General features: G+C 33.8%; 2 protein-coding genes across 5 annotated transcripts; one reads left to right on the forward strand and one right to left on the reverse strand.

Annotated features, from left to right (window-relative positions):
- On the reverse strand, positions 1-16190 carry LOC106066062 (metallothionein-like). Of its 2 annotated transcripts, none has more exons than XM_013225030.2 (5): positions 16133-16190; positions 2399-2500; positions 1944-2039; positions 1239-1346; positions 1-221 (listed from the first exon to the last, which is right to left on the reverse strand). In XM_013225030.2, the coding sequence occupies exons 1-5, from the start codon at positions 16173-16175 to the stop codon at positions 166-168; spliced, it is 405 nt and encodes a 134-aa protein (XP_013080484.1). In that variant the 5' UTR covers positions 16176-16190; the 3' UTR covers positions 1-165. The 2 variants fall into 2 exon arrangements, with proteins under 2 accessions (XP_013080484.1, XP_013080485.1); XM_013225031.2 differs by lacking the exon at positions 16133-16190 and adding an exon at positions 13020-13276.
- LOC106066061 (sterol carrier protein 2-like) lies at positions 16057-26523 on the forward strand. 3 transcript variants are annotated; one of them, XM_056030409.1, is made up of 8 exons: positions 16057-16196; positions 18392-18548; positions 18796-19023; positions 19485-19756; positions 21141-21314; positions 22533-22661; positions 23647-23848; positions 25182-26523. In XM_056030409.1, exons 2-8 carry the CDS (start codon positions 18437-18439, stop codon positions 25343-25345), a joined length of 1281 nt encoding a protein of 426 aa, XP_055886384.1. In that variant the 5' UTR covers positions 16057-16196; positions 18392-18436; the 3' UTR covers positions 25346-26523. The 3 variants fall into 3 exon arrangements, with proteins under 3 accessions (XP_055886384.1, XP_013080483.2, XP_055886383.1); XM_013225029.2 differs by lacking the exon at positions 16057-16196 and adding an exon at positions 16234-16395; XM_056030408.1 differs by lacking the exon at positions 16057-16196 and adding an exon at positions 16521-16540.
- The last annotated feature ends 1451 nt before the right edge of the window (positions 26524-27974 follow it).

Genomic DNA, 27974 nt, shown 5'->3' on the forward strand with positions numbered 1-27974 from the left:
TATAATATAATAGTTTATTTAAATTACACGGTTTGGGAATACAATATTTGTACATAGACATAGATCACGTATTGAACTTTAAACATGACATAATCAAATTATAGAAGTTAGTTTCATTTGGAAGTTTTTCAGGTCAGTAGAATGGGAAAGTTTAGTTTAATCCACTCAACTCTTACAGCATTTCCCTTTGGCACAGTGACCTTCGGTTTTGCACCCTTCATCTGAAATAATAATTAAAAAAATAATATTGACAACTGTATTTATCAATTTAACTCGCTCGTGATTAGTAGCATAACCATAGACTTATAGAATATTTCTACTCTAGACTGGACATGGAGACTTTTTAACACTACAAAAAATGTGAAAATGTTTTAGAAAGTTGGATCAAGGCGTTGTTTTGTAAAGTAGTTAAAAGAAGTAAAGTTTTATTTTTCAATCCTAACCTATGTAACATATAATTTAATTTTTAGATCTAGATCTAGTAATTGAACATAAAAAATAAGAGTACACTCGTCTCATAATTATTATTTTGCATTTTTTAGATACATCAAGAAAGATCTAGGTAATCAATCTATTTTAATGTACATAAGATGATTTAAATCAACATGAATTATTTCGATCTAAGATTTTTGAAACATTATCTCAATGGAAACAAACAGGAAATGGCTTTGTTTCATATATATTTGCGTGAATATCCGAGAAATAATTTTGCTTTCTTTCTAAACTTTGAAAAATAAAGATCATTACTTTTCTATGAAAAAAAAAAACAGTTTACGTACATAAACATCTATATATTGATAGGTCTGTGAATAGATAAATCGCGGATAAGAATTTATTTCCGGTTTCCAGTCTAGTATAATATATAAGTCTATGAGCATAACATTTCGTACATTTACAAAGGAGATAATCAAATTTAGTACTATCATTTTTTGTTTGTTGTGAAAATAGATTTAATCTAGACTAGATCTTATAGTTGCTACATTCCTTTTATTTTCGTTAGTTAAGTCAATCCCCTTCCAGAAAAAGGTAATTTAGATCTATCCACTATCTTTGAGTCTTTTATAAAAATGTCACATTTGAACATGGCTCCTTATGTCTCGGAAGACATTTGAACATACATTGTTAAGAAATATTACACAATAAAATACAAATATTTACCAGTTCATATTTAAAACTCGGAGCACTAATCTCTGGGAGTAAACATATTTAGACTATTATAAAGAGGTGCACAAGTTTACCTGACTTAGTACATTTACCCGCTTTACAGCTGGAACATTTACATCCTTCCCCACATTTACAGCTATCTCCACAACTGCATTCTGTGTCAGTGCATTCCTTAGTGCAAGCTAGTCCAATGAAGAATAGTAATGTTGACATTTTAATAAAAGAAATACAATTTTCTTAAGAAAACAAAATATTAGTATAAAAACAAAAGTATTGTATAGCACTTAGATGTTCTTTAAATACATTTTAAAACCTTTTCTTTTTAGTTTTTTTTTTAAATCTAACAATACTTTCATTATTTAAGGACTCCCTTATCTAAAGTAAAGTAAAGTACCCCTTTTAGACTTTGTTGTCTATAGGGCAGATGATGTAAAGGTCATCTGTTTCTGTGGCCTATGGTTAACGAGGGTTTTCATGTGGCCAGCACAACGACCAACCGCTTTTACTTTTCCCCAACTAATGTCAGGTACCCATTAGAGCTAGATGGACTCAGAGGCGCCCCGAAGATCCCGAAATTAAAAATCCCAGTCTTCCCCAGTGGATAAAATTTCATTCATATAGATATTTTCATTCATTTTTTTTCAGTATTTTTGTAAAAACTTGTTATAGCTTGTCCGAGTTTCAAGTACGATAATCTTAGAAAACATCACTCGATTAAATAAAGTTAAAAGTCTAGATTCTATCTAACAATAAATAGATCAAGCAAAATATCGTTTAACCCTTTTTACAGCAGGAGCATGTGCATCCTTCTCCACACTGACAGCTATCTCCACAGCTACATTGTTTGCCAGTACAGGCCTCAGTACAATTAGGTCCTATATGTACACACATAAATACACATAGATATAGGAACACATGGTATAAAAACACTATTTACATTACATAATAAAAAGGTTAAAAAAATACCTCTGTAATTTAGTAAAGGAAAAAGAAATTGTGAATTGAATTATACGTTAGTAGAGCGTTTGATTCTATTAATATAAATATCAATGAGCTCTCTTCATGTACTTTACACTACCCTTTGGGTTGGGGTGGGGGGGGGTGAGATACTTACTTAAAAAGGACCACATAGGAATGTTAACAGACATCAAAAAATTGTTAAGTTCATTATTGCTTAACTAGAAAAAGGTTTAACACTGATATAAGTTCAGAGAGGCGTTAATTAGCCCCTCACCTTTAGTAGTTTTACAGCTGGGGCAGTTGCATCCCTCTCCACATTTACAGCTGTCCCCGCAATTGCATTGTTCCCCAGTACAAGCCTCAGTACAGTTTGGTCCTACATTTTAAATAAGATATTTGTTTGTTATTCTCATTAATTATTAAAAAAAACAACAACAACCGGAGACATACTTTACATGTTAACTGAATCCAAAACAAAAACAAAATGAATCAAAAGAACAACTAACAAACTCCCACCCCCAAACAGAAGCACAATGTTATAGATCTATTGACATATATGTAGGTCTACTAGCTCTGAGAGTAAGAGCTTCTAAAATATTTATAGTGTAGATAGTAATTTAACTTTTACAATGTACAGCAGGGTCTGACTGGGTTTTAAAATCCGTCCTGGCAATAAATTACAATTCGGGGTACAAATGGTATGTACTATGATGAACATCCATTCATACCTTTCCACATCTGTCAAGTTTGATAATGCGCCAGAAACTTAACAGCTGCATGAATGGTAAAACATGTAGGCCTATATGTGTCTGTACAATGCAATTTAGTAATGATTTTCAGCTCTGGAACTAGTCGACCGGCGGCGGAGCATACGCCGCTATTTTGCAGGGCAATCTATGCAACCGCAATGGGCCCCACAGGTTCATAGGACCCGCGCTAATTCTAGATGTATAAATTATCAAATTAAACCATTTTATAACTTATAACAAATTTCCCACGGCCTCCTGTCGATTTACCAGGAGCTCCTGGAAATCTCCTAAAAGTGCAAAATATACGAAAAAGGCATGGAAATATCCGTAAATTATTAAAATCTTTAAAAAACTCATACATATCTCCTGAAATATATATACAAAAATTGTTATTTTGGGGTGTCATTCAATATGGAAAACGCCAATCCTACGCGCGATAAAAGAAAAAGTGGCATAATGCAATACCCGTAATTGTGGAATCTACTGAAAGAAGCTTCTCGCGTCTCAAACTAACGAAGAATTACTTGAGGTCAACAATTCTCTAAAATAGATTGAAACATTTGGTAATTCTTGCTATTGAGCGTGATCTATGTAGGAAACTGAATTCTTATGATATAGGCATACAGCCGCCTAATGTATGACTTCGCTCGTGTAGTTTTTCTGTGCGTAGTAAAGAATGAATAAAATGGAAAGACGAATATATTTTCTAATACAAACTTTAAATTTTCACTTATTATCCGTATTCCTACCCAAACTGGGCCCCGCGAAATCCATTTCGCATTGGGCCCACAATGGTTCAGTCCGGCCCTGCTATTTTGTGGTGAATACTACTTGTTCTCCCCCCCCCTTTTTTTTTTTCGTAGGGTAACTCTAGTCCGACTTGCAGAAATAAAAGAATGATCTTTCCTTTACTTCTTGTCCAAACTCTTGAGCCATGACGAGAATAATAAATCTATATACCGGTATATATATATATATATATATATCGGTATATATATATTTATATATATATATATATATATATATATATATATATATATATATATATATATATATATATATATATATATATATATATATATATATATATATATATATATAGAGAGAGAGAGAGAGAGAGAGAGAGAGAGAGAGAGAGAGATACCTTCTGCGTAATTCAAAAACGAGGCCAGCGAAATTTGACATGGAAGAAGAATTTAAAGAGCATCTTTAGTAGACCTATTAGACATTAAACGTAAGATATTTTATTTCAGTTGATTAACTCATAAGATCGACATGAAGGCTAAAGAGTGGCGGAACCTGGAAAGGGCGTGCTATTTATCACCACCAGACATCGATTCTTGTCATCGGTGAAGCAAAGAGTGATAACCTTTTTCGAAAACCAAGTCGCATACTAAGAATGGAGATTGAAGTGGATGTACATGATCTTAGTAAGTTAAATTAATATGCCAATGAGATGTAAGATAGGCCAGCGCTTTTCGTTCGTGTACGTTCAAGTAAGCGAGTTATTTAGTTTATCTAATTATCTCTCAAGGTAGGCCAATTAGTAGGCCTGAGCTTACCACGAAGGCCAAACATTCTAGAAGTTATCTTAGAGATAAAAACTCACACCCACTTTTATTGGTCGGTCATACCATGGGCTACAAAATATCACAATAACATGATAACTCGGGCTATCTATAGACTTGAATTAGGCTACAACTAGACAAAGATGAACTTTTAATGACCTTTTTTTTTTTTAAAAAAAAAGTTATTATAAAAGTAGAGCAAAAGGGGAGCGTACTTATCATTTCACAAAACAAAGTCATATATTTATTTAGAGTTTTTTTCTGCCAAAGTTTATGGTTTGCACACGGCATTGTCCTTTTATTACACTCCCCCTTTCCATATACACACACACCCACAAACAAACAAACAAATATCATGATTACTGGACGCACGTCTCTCCACTTATATATAGTTTATCTACAAGTGCAGAGATTTTGCACACGTTTTCATTGATTTAGCACGACTCAAAAGATACATTCTACGAAATAAGTTTGTAAGCAGGCCAAACAATGTAGTATTTATTTTTTTCAAAAATCATCGTAAATATATATTTAGTCCCAACTACTGGTAAAACGGAAGCGTTTGCTGTTTAATTCCTCCTCTTTAAAAGTATTATTGACATGTCTGGGAAGAGGTGCCTACAGAATAAATAAATGAAGGTCTTTTCAGACACAATCTCATTGCCTATGAAAACAAAAATGACTGGATTTTAAATGAAAAACAAAAACATAATAATATTTTAGCCACTGGTAGGTTTGAATTATAGCTGTCTTGTCTGCATTGGACAAACTCAGTTTCTCTTTTAAACTGCCATTAATTTTTTTGTTTTAATGACAAAGCTTATATATTTTTATCAACTCACTCTGTTTGTGTCTGTCTGGTACAACTTTTGTACACCTTATTTCTCCCACACCCTTTCTAGGATCAAATTGAAACTTTACACTATTATTTTCCATTTAAAATCAATTAAAAATAATTGACCAATTAGTTTATTAATTATTGACAAATAAATATTTTGTTTGGTATCGAAAAAGTTATAAAGGAAATAGATGCTACTTGTTGAGATATGTGGCTGTATATGTGGAGTGTTCCCCCTTATTACGTTATGTACGATACCCTTTTTGTCTCCCACTTTCCGTTCTCGAATTAATTAAAAAATTGGAAGAATTGTTCATAGTCGATGACAATGCATGAATCAATAAAAAACAAAACAAAAAAAAAAAAACAACAACAGGCAATTACACTCAATTAAATGGTAATTAATAAGCTTGTAACATTTTGTGTAGCACTAACATCTTTCTTGAACTAACATCTTTCTTACTATGTCGAATTAAGTTTAGATCTAAATACTATTTTAAATAAAGTCCTTTTTTCCCTCAACCAGTCATTAAAATTTCATTAATCAAGTAATGATATTTACATGTATTAGTTGTACCTAATGTGAGCTTGCGCTCCCAGAGCTATATTTTTATATATTTTATTTTTATAGGCTAGTGCCAAACTTATTATTTCTACTTCCGCTTTTTGTGTATAAAAAGTGATGCCACGCTGTTTTTAAAACAGTTCAGTGTACAGTTGACCAGTGGTCAGTACCATATCTGTCTGTGTGACAGCTGAAGATCGTTGTGGTCTGTCGTCTAATTGTATTTTTTATTCCTGTACCTGGGACGGCCTGTAAGTGTAGAAATATTTTATATTTTTTACTAGATCTATACTATGTGTAAGGTAGTTGTTTTATTTTCTACTTGGACTATTTGTCATAATAGTTGGCAACATGTTGTGTTGAAGATGGCGGCGTCCATCAGTCCTAATAGAATATAGATCTAATATAGTTTTGCATTTATGTTTTGCAGGCTATTATTACTGATGTGTTACTGCTTTGAGCTGCTGTTTATAACTACTGTTGTTAGATCTATTCTAATTCTAGGGAAGCTAGAATCTAGTGTTATTTTGTTTCTTTTTATGCCTTGGTAAACTTAGTTATATTTATAGTCTGTTTCTCAGTTTCTGTTCTTAGTGAATAGTAAGGTACTGAGCCTAGGGATAAGATATTCTTGTTTTAGTGTTAGTGTTATGAGTGTAATAGTAGGATATGGTAGTTCTAGACTAATTGATTGTAGTGTGTTTGTGTAGATCTAGGTCTAGTGTAGTAGTTGTGATTTTGTTAGATAGTTGGTTTGATCAGTTTGTGTTAGTTAGTTTGGTTAGTGTTTGTAGTGGTGTAGATTTAGAGGGTAGTTTATAGTGTTTAGTGTATATATTATATTTTATTATTATTTGATTCCATGTAAATAAAGTTTCATTTTGTTTATTTATACTAAACTAAAGTTTGTTATCTTGTTTCTGTTTAGTTTAGTATGTCTGGTTACTTAGGTGACTCTAGCCCCTTGGTCGTAGACTGAGGTGTCACAGATGAGCCCACCCAGTAGCGCAAACATCTGCCTACTGTTGGTAAATTTTAATGTTGAGCAGCAGAGAATAGGTCCTCTCTCTCTCTCCCACTCGCGCCTGCCTGGCCTGCTCACATTTTTGGTGTCAGAAGTGGGATCTGTGCTTGAGTGACCAGACTTGTATTTTTTATTGGCATAGGTTAGGTTTGCATAGGAGTTTAGGCATTGATAGGCGGTATAGATAGTGTTAGTTTAGTTGTTTTTTTGGTATTGTTATTGAATGTTGAGTAGTTAGGTAGATGAACAGCGAGGCAGCAGCAGCAGCAAGAATGCAGCCGTCTCAGACAGTGATCTTGGTGCCTAGGGCAGAGATGAGTATCCGACGCTTCCATGGTGATGGTCCTGCCAGGGAAGTTGAAGAGTTCCTTCAAAATGTTGAGAGAACTTGGAAGTCTCAACACATGGTGCATCCAGAGGAAAAATGTGACTTCCTCTTTGCACATCTAGGTGAGGCAGTGAAGGCCGAACTAAGGTGTCACCCTCAGACGACAAGGGCATGTCCAGATGCCCTTGTACAAGTTCTACGCTCCACTTATGGAGAAAGACGGAGCATCAACTGTCTAATTGGGCAGCTGTTCCGAATAAGCCAGCACCAGTATGAGTCTGTCCGCGCATACTCACACCGTCTCCTTCAAGCATTTGAAGCACTCACAGACAGGCAGAGAGCTCTATCTGAAACTCCCTTCAGCGAGTCTATCCTGAGGGACCAGTTTGTAGAAAACCTCAGTGACAGAACCCTAAGGAGAGACCTGCGAGAGAGACTACTTGACAGGCCAGAAACTGAATTCTTGGTGTTAAGAGACATGGCCATTAGGTGGGCACAAGACGAGGATGTCGCACCGCAAGTCAACGTCACATGCAGTGAGATAAAGATTGAAGGCCAGCTAGCTGCGCTCTCCAAGCAAGTGGAGGAGCTTGCAGCCCAGATTGTGCGCCTACAATTTTCAGGGCCACAGAACTATAGCTGTCCCCACTGCAACAACCATCAACCTGATCACATTAGCAGCAATGTGAGACAGATTTCCTCACAACAGCGCGTGGAGACAAATCGCACTCTTCACCATAAGAGGCCAGCAACGAAGAACAGGAAATGCTACACATGTGGAAAACCTGGCCATCTGGCAAGAAATTGCAGGCTGCAGAACAGGTTCCAAGGTCAGCGAAAGAAGCCAGGGAACCGGGCTCACCAGCAACACCCTTCTAGAAGCAACTGCTCAAATTGTGGAAGCCGGGACCATTTCACCCGAGCTTGCCCTGATGCCACTGCAGCAGTGAATCACGTTCAGGTTGCCTCAGTTGAACAACCACAGGCAGTACAACTGCAACCTGCCCCCAAGCCAACAGAATTGTCGGTGGAGGTGCCACAGAATCCTAGGCGATCCAACACTGCTCCTGATTCAATTGTTCGCAGAAACCAACCCGCAGTGGCAGAAATGATGTCGATCCATTCAGAAGTTGCCTCACCTGACACTTCCAGTAATCATGCAGAAGGAGGTAGGGAAACAAATCCTTTCCTACAGTTTCATCCGGTCCAACCAGAATCCACCTTGCTTTCCCATGAGGTTCCTGAGTTGCAGAAGAAAAGGAACGACCTTCTGAACATTGGGTGCAGAGTTCTTGTTGAACAGAGAGTCAGAGGCCAGGGAAGAATGTTCATGCAGTATGAACCCTCATGTTTTGTAATTACTGCAGTACCCAAGTATGCTTCTGGCTGGTACATGGTAGAAGCAGAAGATGGCAGTACATACAGATATGTGCGAGAGGAAGAAATGAAGTTCCTTTCCTCACCATACTAGCATAATTCTTCATTTGTATATTTGTAATTTTTATTTAATATGTTGGTTGCGTTCCAATGTGTCAAGATGTATTAGTTTGTAATAACTCTATGAGTACATGTTATCTACATGTGTATTTAAAAGTTTTTTTAAAAAGCTTAGTAGTTGCTGTACCTATTTGAGAATGTACAGAATCAAGAGTATTTTCTTGTGTTTTTAGCTGATGAAGTGTGTATTTTTTTGCTTTTGGCCTTGTAAAGCAATGTAATCTAAGTCATGTCATGGAGATGTATATTTTGTGTGAAATAGATTTTAGTGTGTATTTTCTTTGATGGTAGAATATGTCAGCAGTATGTATGTAATGCATTTTAAGTAGTTTGTTAGTATTTTGTTTTGCGAGGACGCAAAAATTTAAGGCGGGATGAATGTGAGCTTGCGCTCCCAGAGCTATATTTTTATATATTTTATTTTTATAGGCTAGTGCCAAACTTATTATTTCTACTTCCGCTTTTTGTGTATAAAAAGTGATGCCACGCTGTTTTTAAAACAGTTCAGTGTACAGTTGACCAGTGGTCAGTACCATATCTGTCTGTGTGACAGCTGAAGATCGTTGTGGTCTGTCGTCTAATTGTATTTTTTATTCCTGTACCTGGGACGGCCTGTAAGTGTAGAAATATTTTATATTTTTTACTAGATCTATACTATGTGTAAGGTAGTTGTTTTATTTTCTACTTGGACTATTTGTCATAATAGTTGGCAACATGTTGTGTTGAAGATGGCGGCGTCCATCAGTCCTAATAGAATATAGATCTAATATAGTTTTGCATTTATGTTTTGCAGGCTATTATTACTGATGTGTTACTGCTTTGAGCTGCTGTTTATAACTACTGTTGTTAGATCTATTCTAATTCTAGGGAAGCTAGAATCTAGTGTTATTTTGTTTCTTTTTATGCCTTGGTAAACTTAGTTATATTTATAGTCTGTTTCTCAGTTTCTGTTCTTAGTGAATAGTAAGGTACTGAGCCTAGGGATAAGATATTCTTGTTTTAGTGTTAGTGTTATGAGTGTAATAGTAGGATATGGTAGTTCTAGACTAATTGATTGTAGTGTGTTTGTGTAGATCTAGGTCTAGTGTAGTAGTTGTGATTTTGTTAGATAGTTGGTTTGATCAGTTTGTGTTAGTTAGTTTGGTTAGTGTTTGTAGTGGTGTAGATTTAGAGGGTAGTTTATAGTGTTTAATGTATATATTATATTTTATTATTATTTGATTCCATGTAAATAAAGTTTCATTTTGTTTATTTATACTAAACTAAAGTTTGTTATCTTGTTTCTGTTTAGTTTAGTATGTCTGGTTACTTAGGTGACTCTAGCCCCTTGGTCGTAGACTGAGGTGTCACAGATGAGCCCACCCAGTAGCGCAAACATCTGCCTACTGTTGGTAAATTTTAATGTTGAGCAGCAGAGAATAGGTCCTCTCTCTCTCTCCCACTCGCGCCTGCCTGGCCTGCTCACACTAATACAGACAAGCTCAGACATTCACTAGCAAATGATTTTGAGATATAATGGGTGTTAGAAGGCCGAACAAAATCTACAGTCTGTGGAATACAACCCTGCAAACACCAAAAAATCAAAAAGAGGTGGGTTGGGCGTGCAATGTGAAGGGAACGTGACAAAAGATCAAATCAAGATGTCCATGTTTAGTCCCCCTGTGAACTTGTCCGTCTGTCACGTCTGTTCTCTTTTGGGGAATGTTTTTTTTTATTGAAAAAGAACCCTTGTAATCACAATTTCCTATAAGGATCAATAAAACAGCCTGAGTTTTAGATCTGGGTAAAATAACAATACGCTACGTGACTGGTGAGTCTCATGTCGGTTATTGAAGGCTTGTGCTTTGGCTTGCTTTTTGTTTTTTTTGTCCTATCGTATTCCTGCTGATATGTTCAAAAAAGAGTTTTCATAAACATTGTAACACAATGGCAGTATCTAATTACAAAATAAAAACAATGTTTTGTATATCTTAAGTTAAATGACATCCCACGTGTCCAAATGTGCATAGAAAAGAATTAGAATAATACGACTGAAAAACAAGGCCGGTGTCAGACTTGGATAAAAATTGATTGGTAACACTACAGTCAGCTGTCGTTCTTGCCTTCATTTCATTTTGATTTACTGTTGCTCGTGAGATCCCTGATAAAAATAAGTGCTTGACAGTAGGTCTACTATTTGTATAAACTAAATTAATAATGTGATTACTAAGTGTTTTTGTTGTTTTGTTTTTTGGACAAACCCATGAAAACACACATAGTGAAACTTTTAGGTGGTAATTTTAAGACTAGAGGCGCTACATTTGTAACTGAAATTTAAAAAAAATTATTTGAAACAAAAAATTCATCGTGTTTTTGTTGTTGTTGTTGAAAGGGATAGATCTTTTCATTACTGCCATTTGCTGGTATGAATAATAACAGATTTTTTTTTGCTCGAGCTTGTCTGTCTAAACTCTAAACATAAGTATATTATATTTCAAATTTATTTCTATTATAAATCAAACACATATAGCTTTTCATGTCCAAATCTGCATGTCAATTTGTATGTGGGGCTGAGTGGGAAAATACGTTTGGCTACCTATCCCGACTTGAGCTGAATGCCTAAAGGCAGCATAGAAACTGTTTCTCGCCACCACCCCTCCCTCCGACAATCTCCAGATAAGAGAATGGACCTCAGCGCATTGGGCAAGTTAGCCTACATCATGAAAGATGTGCGATACAAAATCAATGCCAAATATTGAATGCTCTATTCATCACAGGCCTCGAAGCCATCTCCATGAATAAACAAAATAAAAACTGACTCAGTAGTGACGAACTTTACCGGTAATCTTATAGTTGAACATAAGACGGTGTAATAGTTAGATGTAGGGCCTACTAAGAGACAGTTGGCTAGATGGCGGATCTGTACAAGACCAAACTACCACGAAAATGAGGAATTTGAAATGTAGATATTCCTAACGACATTCAGTTTTATTAGATATCTATATATCCTAACGACATTCAGTTTTATTAGATATCTATATATCCTAACAACATTCAGTTTTATTAGATATCTATATATCCTAACGACATTCAGTTTTATTAGATATCTATATATCCTAACGACATTCAGTTTTATTAGATATCTATATATCCTAACGACATTCAGTTTTATTAGATATCTATATCTAAGACTTTTTGGTCGTTGTGTTTGTCGACTAGAAAGAAATTAAATAGACAAAATAGAAGAGCTTTGCATCATCAGTCACATTTATTTTAAGTGTCCCAGTGGCAATCCTAGTGGCGGCATCAGTTTAGTCATTCCAATTTACAATAGTCCCAGCGACCTATAGGTTTATTGGGCACTTTATATTTTCTCATTTAATACAAGTTTATTTAAGCTTTAGAAACTTGAACTAATAATTATTAATGTTTGCAAAGATTTAAAAAATGATTTACTGATATGCAAATGTTTCGATACCTTCCCCGTCTTCTTTATTTATTTTAACATTAGTAATAAAAAAAATGGTTTCCACGGCATACAAGCAAAAGTAGGCTATAGTAAAACCTTGGTTTACTAATAGGCTTATGTTTTAGGGATTGTCGTATGGAAGAAGCCGCGATTATGTATAGCTGTATGCCCCCCCCCCCATCTCAGTAGCCTATACCCCATTATGCACGTACAAACTTCTTTTATTTATCTTGGTTATTTCTTATTATGACGTGTTCAACATACAACCATCATACCATGCCTTATGCATATTTGGAATCAGGGTAAGCTTATGCCTTGTAAATTTATAGGGACCTGTTAAAATTTTGGAAAAAACAAAAAGAGACATCATATAAAAAAAATATAGAATAAAAGTGTAGCAATAGCTTAGCATTTATAGCCTAACGGCCTAGCCTTTATCTATCATGTATAGCCTGCACTATGATATATAAATATATGCTCTACAGTTCATGGTAGTAGCCTATATAACTGTAACATGTAGTATCAAAAAAATAAATCAATATTTCAATATTTTGTTTTTTTACTTAAGTAAAGTTTTAACTCTAATAAACTATTTATTTATTTTATAATTGGATTCATTATTTAGTTGTCTTCTAGCAGTCAGTGTTAGTTAATTTTATAAACTAAATTTATAATGTGTAAAACAAATCACATCATCTTAGCAACAATTTAGCCTTAAATGTGTGGTCTGCTATATAAAAGCCTAAGCAGCACACAATGTCAAGATCTATTGTTATAATAGTAGACCGTCAGTCTACTCAAAAACACGTTATAGATCCTAAGACATTTACGATGCGTCATTTTTTCAAACAAAGGGAAATAATGATTCCTCTTCTTACCTTTGCCACTCATGGTGTTTGTTGTTATGAACTGTTAAAATAAAATATTCTTGATCAACGAGGAATTCAATAGAGAAAGTAGACAGTCTCTGGTTTATATAGCCTACTTGCCAACCAAGGCCGTTATATGCACACGGCCAAAATCGAGATCATTCTAACAGCCATGCGATAAATTTGCACACGGATTGTCGTCTCAACACTGGCCATCCAGATGTCCGTTGTACTTTCATGGACATAAAAGAAAAACCATGTGGCTAAATAGATTTGAAGTTTAGAACTACGTATTTTATTGTTCTTTAGAAAAATAAACCTTTTTTTAAACTACTGTAAGACAAACAGTTCTGTCACTAGCTACAACAGTATAATACTAGATTAACCCTTATCACTTGTCATTAGCATTTGCAATGGCTCGTTTACTGTCCTTGTTACTATAAATAGACTGGGCATCACTCAAAAAATCGATAAGTTAAAAGTGCATCGAATTTTATTGTAGAGCGTGTCAAAACGAGTTGAATTTTCTTTTCTTATAAATGATCAGGTGTTTAGAATTGTTTCATTTCTGTTGACCAAGATTACTAATTTAGAAATAGATTTACTACATCGTAAACAAAAGAGAAAAAAGGCGTTTTATTTTATTTTGAAATTGTGAGATTACTTGACGCATTAGTTAAGAATGCAAATACAACACAACAGATATGAAGAAAAAAACAACACCACATGGTCCATCAAGAATTACATTACCCACACACAGACTCCTCAGCCTATAGTCACAATAAGTGAACTACCGTAACGTAGATCTACGAGTGATTTCAGTCAAACTACGGTTACTATGACCTTTAGTTTTGGTTAGGGAAATATAGCTCAAAATTCTACAACAAAATTATTTATTCTTTTAATTTGACGTGTTTCTGACGGTTCTGTGACGTTATTCTGGCTTCTTGGAGGTCTCAGTCTCACATACTTTTTAGTTCAATGATCTTCTCTAATTGTGGCTTTTTTCCCTCCACTTGGACTTCTATGTGACTCATCACTCACGAGATTCAGCTGATAAAAGTGATGAAAAGATAACCAAGTTGACCTTGTCATAGGAGATAGTTTGGGGGAAAATGTGGCTAAAGGATATTATTATCAAAATGTATTTACAAATTTTTAATGCTACCAACTTTAAACAGTGAGATGAAATGCTTCTTTCCATTCTCTTGTTATTTCCCTAAATTGAAGAGCCCTACGTGTTAGTTTGTTTCTTTCAGATATTTTGATTGGTTTTGGCAGGGCCATTCAAACTAATCCTGGAAGGGCGGTAGGTGTGATCACCCAATCGTATCCCTCCCGTAGACGCACTTTTATGAGAAAAAAAAGAAGACATAAATGAATAATTAGTTATTAATTTAAATAAAATAATACTTATTGATATTTGAAACATATATACATAATCGTATTTATAAATGAGACTGTGCCATGTATTGAACTAAAAATACCTACCTTTGTGTGTCAATGGCGGATCTGGAGCTTTTCGATGTGGGATAGGACCTAAGTGTGTGTAGGCCTAAATACACAAACTCTCTTGTAGGCCTAATCTTGTTTTTTTTTTAATATATATATATAGAGATAACCTTTTTTTTTTTACTCCTGGGGGATTCAAAATTACTTAGTTTTTTTTTTTTGTTTTTTTTTGTATAACACTGTAAGGCATTTAAATACCCAAGTCACAACAAGAAATGCAGAATCAATAAAAGAGATAAAAAACCAGACCATAAGCTTGGCATCCGCTGCCATGAACAAACCGTGCAAAATCTGGAAGCTTCCAAGTAAAATTAAAACTGTATTCTTCGCTAAGGGCTTAAGCACAGCCTCCGGTTTTAGAGATTCTTGTGCTATGATATGTGCTAGACTCTATATGTAAAAAATGATAAGGGCTCTAAATAATCTTTATTTTTTTTTGTGACGCATATTCTCTTCATTTTCGAACGTTCTCTTCTCATAATAAATTTTAAACAAATTAGGTCTTTAAAAAAAATCAATTAAATTTTCTTAAAAAGATTCTTTATTGCATGTCAATTTTTTTTTTTTAAACTCAGTATGTAGACTACATCTAGAATAGGCCTAAAATGATGCATATTAATAGGGTGAATACATTACGTATCCTGCTAAAAACTAGAAAAGATATTATAAATTCGACATCATAATATTATATATCTTTCAAAATTCTGAGGCAGCGGCTATTTATTTTTTTAACTTTGTTCCAAAAAAAAAAAAAAAAAAGAGACAACATTAATAAGGGAGGCTATTTTCACTTAGCCTATATTTTTTTTAGTATATATATATATATATATATATATATATATATATATATATATATATATATATATATATATATATATATATATATATATATATATATGCAAACGGTTTTGCTTTTTTTTTAAATAAAAATTTTTATTTCTAAATTAAATGTTTTCTTAGTAAAGTTCCCCTTTCAGACCTTGTGGTCTATAATAGGGCAGATGATGTAAAGGTCATCTGTTCCTGAGACCTGCGGTTATGAGGGTGTCATGTGGCTAGCATAACGACCAACCGCCTTTACTTTTCCTCAACTAATGTCAGCTACCCATTAGAGCTAGATGGACTCAGAAGCGCCCGAAGATCCCGAAATTAAAAATCCAAGTCTTCACCAGGTTTCGAACCCAGGACCCCGCCTCCTATATGTGTTCTTACATTAAAAATACATTTAGTATGTATAATTTAAAATAACAATTAATAAGCAGTGTTTCGTATTAAAAGAAAAACGGTGTTCAATACTCGAATCACTATTTATATGTGCAATGTATATGCTCAACATAATGTCGAGTGACATGTTTGCCCTTTAAAAAAAAACATCAATTAGATAATCATTCAATAAGCTATTGTAAATAAAAAAATTAAAGATAATAACAATAATAAATATCCGTGTCCTGTGGTATGTCGTCAGTCCGCTTATTAATACTACGGTACGTGTATTGGCAACACGCCTACGCAGTATACGCACACCTCTCTTCTTTTTGTATTGGAAGAGACAGAGTTGTAGTTTTTAGCTTTGATATTCATGCTGAAAATAATGAAACCAGCCTTTTTACCTGTTTGAGTGGACCACTTCGGATGCCGATTTTGATTAGGCATACTATAGTTCCATGAGTTAGGGTACCACACAAACTATCTTTGTAACTTCGTTTTTAAGGAAAAGTTCACCTTTCACACCGAACTTTGAATTGGGGTCAAAGGTCAACCTTTCGCACCAAAAACATTATAATCATTATAGTCTATCTACAACTGGTAGATCTAGTCTAATAAATTAGTCGATTTGGATAAGATCTACTCTAGGATTACCAAACAACTTCATGTATGATATTACCATATTTATTATATAGATCCGGTACTAGACCATATAATATATTCATTAAAACACTCATAATCATGCACCAGCCCAGTAGACTTCTGACATCTGTTGAAGTTGAAGTTCTGCTGGAGTGTCTAGTTACTAGATAGTATAATACTACTACTAGATTCTACTTTCTAGATCTATTATTAATTAGACAATTAGATCTAGAGTTAATTAGAATCTAGATCTATTATTTATATTGTTATAGACCTAGCAATTTCAATATAATATTATGATTTAATATGATAGATTGATATTACAGTTTATTACATAAAAAATATTACTATTAGAGTCTAGTATTTTATTAGGTTTTCTATTTGTAAATTATGATTCAGTGTTTTATGTATTATTTTATTGCTACTTTACTTTCTATCTTCTATCCTGAAGTGTCTCTAAATTTAGTATTTTACTTAAGGTGCTACTCTAATCAAATGAGAATATTTTTCGTCTCACTACTCTATTTTGTGTTTGTTTTAGTTTCTTAATGTTTTCTTGAGTTGAGGGGTTCCAAGCAGAGGATGCATATTCAAATATATGCATCACATATCTATTGTTAAAGTTAGTAGTGAAAGTGACAGAGATTATATAACATCTGTCATAAACAGATTCTGTTGATTATTGTACTTATAAAAGCAACATAATTATACACTTAATAATATGCCTATATACATTAAGTACTTAACATTAATTTTTTTTTTACTCATTATGGTGGCCTCGACAGGGTTAAAGCAGCTGCTAGTTTTTGCAGTCTGTCAATCTCTCTGTAGTCCTGTTAGGTCTTTTAGAATAATTATGTTATTTATATATATACCTAAACAGCTACAATAGATAATCAATTTTTTCATAATTTTTCAATATTTGCTTAAAACCCTAAGATTATTAGAAAGCATGTGGCATGATGTGATGTAATGATTCTAGAAGATTGTATGAATTGGGTGTAACAGACGAGAGAGAGAGAGAAAAAATAGTTTTGGAGGTTTTTGGTATGAAAGATCTAGATGTCGCTAGTTTAAAGGAAAAAGTTGGTTAGTTTATTGCACTGTGTCAATTCATTGTTTCTTTAAGTAGTTTGAACTATAATTACAGCACCTCTGAATCTACATACTGGTATATTTGTAAAATGTTTTATATATTTCTGATGTTCCTTCAAAGTCGAAGATAATTTACTTCCTAGTCCAAACCTCCTGCAGAACGACAGGGATGGTAGCGGGCAGGGTATGAACCCGGGACCATCAAGAAGTCCAAACAACAGTACAGCGTGCATGCTGCATGACCATGGTATGTCAGATGATTTTGGAGAAGATACAGCTCAAGTCTGTTTCTTTAAAGAAACATATTGTGACAGTACATTTTGTATGGATAAAGATCATCATTGGCCTAGAAAATCCTTCAGCCATGTGACTGTAGAGCATTTTCTGTAAAGACATTCCTGTTCACATATGATGATATTAGCTGTGATGCAAGATATTTTTTTGTTTGACTTGCTTTTCTTACAGAGCTGAGGTAGTTGCTTTTTCACTGTTCATAGCTTTCTTTGTCACCATCTCTCTCCAAATAGTGTGGTCTAGGGTTATGTCTTCCCATTAGTTAACATTAATGTCTGCTTTAGGGTCCTGTTTGATTACATCTACATGGATGAAGATATGACTGTGGAAATTGATAGTTTTTAGTTCATATATTCTGATATCAAATTTCTGAAGTCAAATTACTTATCTTGTTTAGTTAAAAATTAACATAAAAACACTGGCTACCCTGCAGCTGCCTGCTATTACTTATGTTTTACTTATTTTACATCATCAAATCACATTCATGAAAATATTTACATTGCATTGCAATAATGTACATAAAAAGAACAACTTGGGATTTAAATCTCTTAAATTACAAACAAATTTGAATCACAAGTGCATCAACAAGTGAGCATATCCTCTAATGTGTGTTAATAATTATAATTTTGCAGTCACTTTCTCTGTGTTTGAACTAAGAGTCTGCTTGAAAATTAGAGATGGCATCTTCAGAATTAATGAGTCGAACTTTTATAATTGGTGTTGGTATGAGTAAATTTGTGAAACCTTTGACAAAAGCATGGGACTATCCTGACATGGCTCGTGAAGCAGGTACACTACTTTATTTGGCACCTTACATGTTAATAAAAGACTTTAATTTTCTGAATTTATAATGACACAATGTAATCAAATGGTAATGTAAAGCTTAGCTGTTAAAAAAATAATTTAAACATTTTATAAACTCATTAATTAAATACTGTATTAAAAATTGAAGTCACTGTAAACCTATATTAGAATAATAATGCTGAAGAGAAAGTTGTTTACTGAAAGTGTTACAAATATTCTCATTTACAAACAGGAGTTCAGGCCCTGACAGATGCTAGAAGAGAGTATAAGGATATCAAAGCTGTTGTGGCAAGCTATTGTTATGGAGAGCCAACATGTGGACAAAGAGCTGTCTATGAGCTTGGATTAACTGGTGTACCTATCTTTAATGTTAACAACAATTGTTCATCAGGTTCTTCAGCTCTAATGCTTGCTCGAAGAATGGTTACAAGTGGAGTAGAAGATTGTGTCATGGCTATAGGTAAGGGAAAACATTTTTTTTATATTCCGATAGACTTAAAATTTATTTTTGGCATCAATTTTTCCCATTGTTTTCAATTTTTTAAATTCCCTTTAATGTTAAAGAGGCATTACATCAATCAACTGTAGTTGTTTTTTGTTTTTTTCTGCAATAACTATCATGTACTTGGAGCTGAGTGGACTAAGGAAAATCGTAAAATCCTCCAGGAAAAAACTTCTTTAATTAGTTCAACATTCAAGCAATATATCATTTGGAAAACGTTTTCCTTAACTGTTTCAATTAAAACATCTTTTCTACATCTCATACCAGTACACCAACCCTCCATGTTTGAGACACAGGATTCTGCTATTTGCAAATACAGTAGATATAGATGTTGTCTACAATCCAGAATTTATGGCCATCAAATTTATTTATATTACCTTTTTTTTTAATGAATGGTTACTTTTATTTATATTTTATAGGTTTTGAAAAGATGGAAGGAGGTTTGTCTGAAAAGTACAATGATCGTGTGTCACCTGTGGAAAAACATATGAAACATATGGTTAACTTAGGTGCTGATGATCAGCTAATAAGCCCTAAGTTAAATAAAATGACATCAGATGTTATTAAGCTGTTTGCATATGCTGCAAGAGAGTATAAAAAAAACTACCCAGATGGAGTGGATGAAGCTCTGGTGAAGATAGCTTTCAAGAACAGAAAGCAAGGTGTTAACAATCCCAATGCTTCATTTCAAGTAACTACCTTTCTTAGACTAGTTTATATTTTGAGATTGTATTTAAGTATTTTTTTCTTTTTATATGAAAAGCCTGGTCTAGTGGTATGCACTTTAGACTGTCATCCTGATGGTCCTGAGTTCAAACCATGTCCATGTCCATCCCCTGCCATCCTGCAGGAGATTTGGGCTAGGATGTAATAATCTTCATTTCTATAAGTCCAAAACTTGTGAAACAAACAAATTTGATTAAAATGATACTTTATTTTGGTGATCGGTCATTTCATCCCCGGTCACTTCATCCCCGGTCACTTCATCCCCGGTCTTTTCATCCCCAGTCACTTCATCCCCGGTCACTTCATCCCTGGTCATTTCATCCCCTGGTCACTTCATCCCCTGGTCACTTCATCCCCCGGTCACTTCATCCCCGGTCATTTCATCCCCAATTAAATATTTTATTTATAAATATGATTATGTAGAATGTTTTTTGAAATTTTATGACCTGTTACTAAAGCGTTTATAGTGTTTTCTCTTCCACTTTGTTTTCTTAATGAGAAATCTTATATTATATTGTAAATCTTGGTGTGTACTTAGCTATAGCACTTCTATTGGACGTGGGGGTTGTAATATCATAATTTTATCCGGATCGAAGGCCAAGGTTTGGTGGAAGTAGTAAAAAAATCATTTGAGAGATAGAAGTGCGATTAGAATAATTATGATCATGCCGCTGATAACTTATCATCAAAGACCAAGGTGTGGTGCAAGTAGTGGAAATCTTTTGAGAGATAGAAGTGCGATTACAATAATTATGACTGTGCCGCTGATAACTTATCATCACAGGCCAAGGTGTGGTGCAAGTAGAGGAAATCTTTTGAGAGATAGAAGTGCGATTACAATAATTATGACCATGCCGCTGATAACTTATCATCAAAGGCCAAGGTGTAGTGAAAGTACGACCATGTTTCACTTTATTTTATTTTTCAATCGCTCTTTCTTGAAAATGGGAACGTCATTTTTAGCCTTGAAATAAGGTTTTATTTTTTTTTAATAAAGGCGGAGTTCACCCATCCTCGGGATATCATGTCGCTTGTATAAGTTTTGCTTTAATTCCTTTTAAACATTAACGTGTTACAATTTTGTTATTCAAATAAAAAATGAATACATTAAATATTGCTCATTTCATGATTTTTAAAATTAAAATTTGTTAGATAAAAATGATCAGATGATGAAAATATCAGGGAATGAAATGACCGGGGATGAAGTGACCAGGGGATGAAATGACTGGGGATGAAGTGACCGGGGGTGAAGTGACCTGGGATGAAGTGACCGGGGATGAAATGACCGGGAACCTTTATTTTTATTATTTATGTGAAATCTTTTTCTTATGTACTTCATAAATAAACAGCATTTAATGAGTGAAGAAATCATAGCAAGTAAATCAGTTCTGTGTCCACCCATCACATTTGGAATGACTGCAGCTACTGCAGATGGTGGAGCTGCTGCCATTGTATGCAATGGTGAATATGTTGTCAAGAACAATTTACAAGACAGAGCTGTAGAGATTTTATCACAAAACATGGTTTGCTTTTATCTTTTTGCTATATATATCTATTGTGTGTTTTTAAGATTCTATGATGTGATTACTCATTATATATTGGGGAATGAACTGATTGTTTGTTTGTCAAGCTGATCTCTTGAATTTTTATTCAATTATTTGGGAGAGTCTTAATAAGTTATCTCAATTCTTTTGATTCTTTGAAAACAGTTGGGGACTGTGAACAATGTACTTATGTGCTTATATCAAATCACAATGTTTGCCTGTTTGGTAAAAGTTTGTACACATTATTTCTCCCTAACCCAATCTCAGATCAAGTTGAATTTTGCACAAAACAAGAAAATAAAAAATTAACCAATTAGTTAATTAAATTAATTATTTTGTTTGGTATTGAACAAGGGAAATAGTCATACCTGACAGATGTGGTGGTATAAGATGAACTAGTCCCCTTGAGAAGGCTTAAGTCTGAGTTTAAATTAAATTCATACAATTTTTTTTAATACGGTACATTTAAAAAGTGATCACTGTAACATTTTACCCAGATACCCCATTCTTCCCCCCCTTTTTTTTCCCAACTGGCCCAGACAAGTGATAGTATCATAGTGCATTGAGAAAGTTAAAAGCATCAAATTGCACTAAGTTAAAACTATTGGTAAAATATTTCTAATTGCACAGATTTATTAATGCTAATCTAGATCTATTACAAATTTAATTACATGACTGATTCCAACTAATTGATTCAAGTTTTATTAATTAATATAAGCTTTGTTTTTTATTCTTAATGCATTTTTTATGTTATTCTTGTTTTTGTTATAGACCTAATTGCTACATCATTACTAGTTTAATGGATAGTGTGGCTTAGTTTTGATGTTTTCTTTGGAGCTGAATGATAGTCTTGATGTGGGCATTTAAAAAGTCTATTAACAAAGGGCGTTTGACAAATAACAGACATAACGATAGAAGCTGCTCTTAATCTTAAAAATTACCACATTAAAATATATTTATCTATAGTAATTTTTTTTACATTTTAAAAGCATTTTTCTCAAGATTCAAATAGTTCATACTTAAATGGGTCATATAATATTTAACCAAAATAGACTAGTGGGCCTGATTTTTTTTTCAAGGGTCTTTTCTTTCTTTAAAATTTCTAATCAGAATGAAATATTGTTATCAATTGTTTTTTTTTTCTATAATTTCTTATTTCTAATCTGCTGCTACATTATTTTTTTTCATTTTTCTAAGGTTACAGATCTTCCTTCTTCATTTGAAAAGTCATTCATGAATTTGTCAGGATATAGCATGGCTAGAAAAGCATCTGAAAAATGTTACACTGAAACAAAACTGACATCGAAAGACATAGATGTCTTTGAGGTACCATTTTTTCTATTTTTTTTAAGTTGAAGTTCAGAATAAAATAAGATATGAATTCAAATGGCAGCTATTTTATCACATTTTCCTCTGTTGCTCCATTTCTGTTTTGCCAGTCAGTACCGCTTATGCAAGTGTCTCTTTAGCCATTGAAATATATATTGATTTGTTATCAGCATCATGGAAGAGGGATGAAGAATACAATTCAAGCAGCAAGGGATAGTGTTAGCCAAAAAAGAATGCATCAGAAACATAGCGGTGACATGTGGTGTTGACAAGTCCTGAATTAGTACCACAATGCAATAGAATGTGAGTCAACATGAAGGAAGTTCATTGAACCAAACAATGAGACACTCCCTTAGGTAGGCTGGATCCTGTCTTGGTGTGTTTTCTTTTCAATAACTGCACACCTCATGAGTGTCATCTTTAACTCTGATAAAACAGTATATATTAAGAAAATTAAAAGCAACATTGTTATACAGATCTGTGGTCCAACATTCATTTAGTGAGATTGTAGCTATATAAACTGTGCCCTTATTCTAAGCTGCACCCAAATTACCTGCCCTAAGAATATCAGAAAGCAGTGAAGCTTAGATTTGATTTTAGACTGTATTTTTAAAATTTTTGTACAGAATTGTAACACAGCTATGACTCTTTTGAGCACTCATTGAAAGCTGGGATTATTTGAGCACAATGTGAGACAACTTTTTGGCCCAAGTTATCATCAAAGCTACCTAAAAAGGAGCATTCATTAAAGGTTCTTTGTGTAAAGCCTCTTGGATATGACAAAAGAATGGACCAAACATTTTCCTGATGTAATGGCACTTAGCTTCTGACCAAAACAAGACTTTGTGCTCACATAAATCAATACAGCACCATTCATTTTTAGGGTTCCATGGAGGAGAGATAACCTTTTAAATCCCATTTTATTTTTTTTAGAATTTGGCTTCTAACAACCAATTTCTATTTTCTATTCTTGCTATGCCAGGTACATGATTGCTTTTCTTGCAATGAGTTGTTTATGTATGAGGCTCTACAGCTATGTCCACCTGGCAAAGCTGTGCAAATGATACAAAATTCAGAATGGAGGACAAATAAAAATGGTGGTGAACTGCTGTATTTAGACAAAAAATGGGTTGTCAATCCTTCAGGAGGACTAGAATCAAAAGGTCATCCAATTGGAGCCTCTGGTCAGTTGGTTCTCTGTCATTTCACAATGTGTTTTATTACTTAAAATTATTATAAGGTTGAGTAGTTTGTAGTTTCCAGTTCAGACTTTTGTAGATCCTGTTACCTTTCTGTTTTTACAATTATAATTTTCTTAATAATCAAAAAAGTAAAAAAAGATGTTTTTCTATAAGGAGTATCATTTATTTAGTACAAGTAGTTTACTTTTACCTAAACTTTAACCTTCAGGTCAATTAACCGTTTGATTGTCAAAAGAGCTGAGCCAAAGGCTCTTCAAGCTCTAGGCATGTAAGCCTGGTTGAACAACCGTTCTGTCTGGAAGAGATCCAAGTTAATGCCTATGTAAAGCATTGCTATTTCCAATGTATCTGGCACTCCGGGCGCATGGACTAGAATGCATGTCCGAAGGCCGAGTACACTAGGAACCTCGCCATTTTTCTATGTTGTACCAAGCTAACCATGCAGGACTTGCCATTAGTGTAACGTCCCTTGAGGAATGGTGCATGGATTATCGACAGGGACGTGGAAGCTCTCTTTCAACTCTGCACCGTGCATTGGGAAAGCTCTTGCATTCCCTTGGACACTCCCACAGGAGTTTTGCTATTCATTTAGCCTAATCACTTCCTCAAATGATCGTTTCCACCCGAGTGCCACGTTGAGGCAGAATAGCGTACCCGAGGGTCAATTAACCAAGATGTACAATGGTCCTTCTGTGATTTTTAAGTATGGTTCAAATTACCAAAAAGAAAATAACAATAAATAATATAAGCATTTGAGATTATGAGAATCTTTTCTAAATGGCAAAATGTTCTTTGAATTGTTGATGGTAGTTGTTGTGTATGCTACATATCAACATTTTACTAAATGTGTAGGACTTTATTTCTGTATATTTATCAGAAGTTTTAGAAAATGCCAAAAATGATTTTAAGATGTCCATGTGTAGCCAATATAAAATGCCTATGCTACTTTAACAGGTTATGGTTGTTTTCTCTTTTCTTTTATTATTTCATTTTCATTTTAGTATAAGCTTAATAAAATTTTAACCTTTTACATATATCTTATCTGGTATCATCAATTTAGATATATAGTGAAAAAAAATTGTAATGAAAATAAAAATATTAAATAGATATATTTCAGCATTTGTATTTTTTTGTAGGCCTAAAATATCATTTATAACTTTATAATTGTGGTTGGGATCCTGAGACCTATGTTGTATTAAAATAGTATGCATTGTATCATTAATAATGTATAATAATATAAATAATATATATATATATATATATATATATATATATATATGTTTTTTTTTAATTTCTAAAATAAAAATGTTTTTAGGTTTGGCACAATGTGCAGAACTTGTTTGGCAGCTTCGAGGGGAAGCAAACAAGAGACAGGTGGAAGGTGCAAAGACAGCCATGCAACACAATTTTGGGATTGGAGGTGCAGCAGTTGTAACCATTTATGGCAATGCAGGGATGAACTTGATGTCAAAAATGTAATTTTCAAAGATGTGATATTATTGTAATGAAAAGGTTTAACATTACAGTCATTGGTTTCTTAAACCTACTATATTTTGTTGCTTTGGTTTAATTGCATGAATAATTACCGGTGAAACAAATTTAAATAAAATCAACATGCTTTTAGAATATTACTAAGTTTTATGATTGATTAATGATTAAAGAGAAATATTTTTTTCTTTTTCAATGCTTATAATGTTGATACTGAATGGCTAGTCATAGCTAGTGGCAAATTTATTGAAGCCTAAATAAAGTACATTTTTAAACAATGTAAACAATTATCTGATAATTTTGTCAAAATATTATTTCATTTGTTGAAAATTTTGAAGTTTTGTACATTCTAACTTCTTTTTTGCCTAACCCTTCATCTTTCAGACAAAGATATGGTAATAATGAAAATACATATATTTTAATTTAGTAACATCATGTAATGATCACAAAACAAAACTTATTTTATGTACTACTTCAAACAAAAAAACACTAAAAATATTAATTAAAAAAAATATATATTTAAATCATTCTTTTGACCTTGGCAAGGATAATTCCCTCTCCAAATTCAAACTCTATAAACTGAATAGGAAAGGATAGGTTTAACCTACTTTTGTTCTTTTTTTTTTCATAATATATTTACAGTTACTTATATTTTTCCATTCAACAAGTATTTGTTCACACTGTTACTCTGTATTTCTATGACAAGATTTACATTAAAAACTCTTTTTCAGTGTATGTATATATATATAAACAGGTACACATTTTGAAAAGAGTCAAATCAGGAACTTTAGGTCTACTTTAAAAAAAGGTAAAGTTCCCCTTTCAGACCTTGCGATCTAGTTTGCATAGTAAAAATTCCAGTGTATTCAATTAAACTCAATAATTAACAGTCAGACACCAATTTGTCATTATGTCTCATTACTCATAACTAAGAATAAGGTTAAACAAAATATTTGATATGTACCTATTCATTATAAAACTCAAACTGAATGTTTTTAAGCTACATATATTCTCTAAATCATCTTACATCTTCTTACGTTTCTGTAACTTATATTGCATCTTCTTTAATGTCTGTTAATTTTTAATGGTATATCTAATATATAAAGCAAATTGTATGTATGTATGTCTTTGAATAAAAAATCAAAACCATTTGACCAATCTTGATAAAACTTGGCATATAGCCATAATAATGTTTCTTAGCTCATGGTGGAGAGTGTCCCTACCTCAACCTGAGGACCTAAAAATGAAAAAAAAAAATCCATACATTTATCTCTAATAAGGAATGAAACTTTTTAGCTAATTGGTAAGCTAGCTGTTTTTACAGTATTTTCTATTTGATATGAATATGTTAGCTCAACGTGTAAATTAACCCATTAGAACACTCTACTTTTATTTTCATGGCAAAATGTAAAAAAATGTGACGGGAATATTCTCCATGTTTAACATACGGTACATCTAAATCCAATCCAGTAGATCAGTAATACCCAAACCAAAGCCTGCATGTCACAGGTCAAATCTGGCTAGTGATAAAAAAGAAAACAAATAAATGGTATGTTTAATATTTGTAGACTATAATATTACAGCTGGAGGTCACTCACAAAGGCTGCAGAATACACATTTGAGACCAAAAGAAGATCTTAAATCGACTACCGGGGGGGGGGGGGGGGGGGACAATGGTTATGCTTGTCCTTGATGTGGCAAAATATGTAGGTCACAGCTGACGCTGTTTAGCCGTGGGATTGCATTCCTCATTAATCTTCGGATTCAAAGACAAGCCTTATTTTTATTATAATATTTGTAGTAAACCTTTGTGCCGAAGGGATGTTCCACACAAACCTGAGCTTGAGTAGACTATTAGGCTGTTACACAACATACATAGGTCTATCTATAAATGTGTAATTTTTCAAACTTTCATGAACTGTTTTACTTTGCCCTTTTTTTTTTCTCCAAATTTAGATCTATATTATTTTGAGGAGGTAGGTTAAACAATTATTTTGAGGAGGTAGGTTAAACAATTATTTTGAGAATTAACAAATAATTGGAGAGTGAACGATAACGGGGGAGACTGCAGATCTAACTCTAGAATCTAGATTACACATTACTTATTGTATATGTGGGGTGTATGGGGTATCTAGGAGGGGTAGCACCTCTAGTAGACAGGCAGTCGTGCCCTCTTTTTGAGGGTAGCTTGGCTGGCGCCATAGATAGGAGGTAACGGCTTGGCCCACTCTTGGTCCCCACTCGGTACCCAACTCTCACCTGTGGCTCCCAGAAACTGTAGCATGCGCAGCGGCAACACCCCGGAAACGGCTTTGACTGGCCGGCTAAACCAGGTAGAGGGTATCTGACGTGTCCGTAGCAGTCAGTACACTGAGGTTCTGTCAAACCTAGCATGTGAAGTCTGGACTTGGCGGCTTGTGCGTAACGTCACAAAACTACACACATTGGACAGAAAAGCAAATACCAGCACAGTGCTTTGGAGCACTTTAGAGAAGGACAAGACACACAGAAAGTCTCTGGTCATCCACTGCACCCAAACTCGTCCCCAGACGTCTTTACCAAATCTTGCTTCCGAAAAGGATGGGCTTTAGGGCTAGAGAGTGAGGTCGACGTGTTGCGC

The sequence above is a fragment of the Biomphalaria glabrata genome, chromosome 5, assembly GCF_947242115.1.
Source record: "Biomphalaria glabrata chromosome 5, xgBioGlab47.1, whole genome shotgun sequence".
NCBI lineage: Eukaryota > Metazoa > Mollusca > Gastropoda > Planorbidae > Biomphalaria > Biomphalaria glabrata.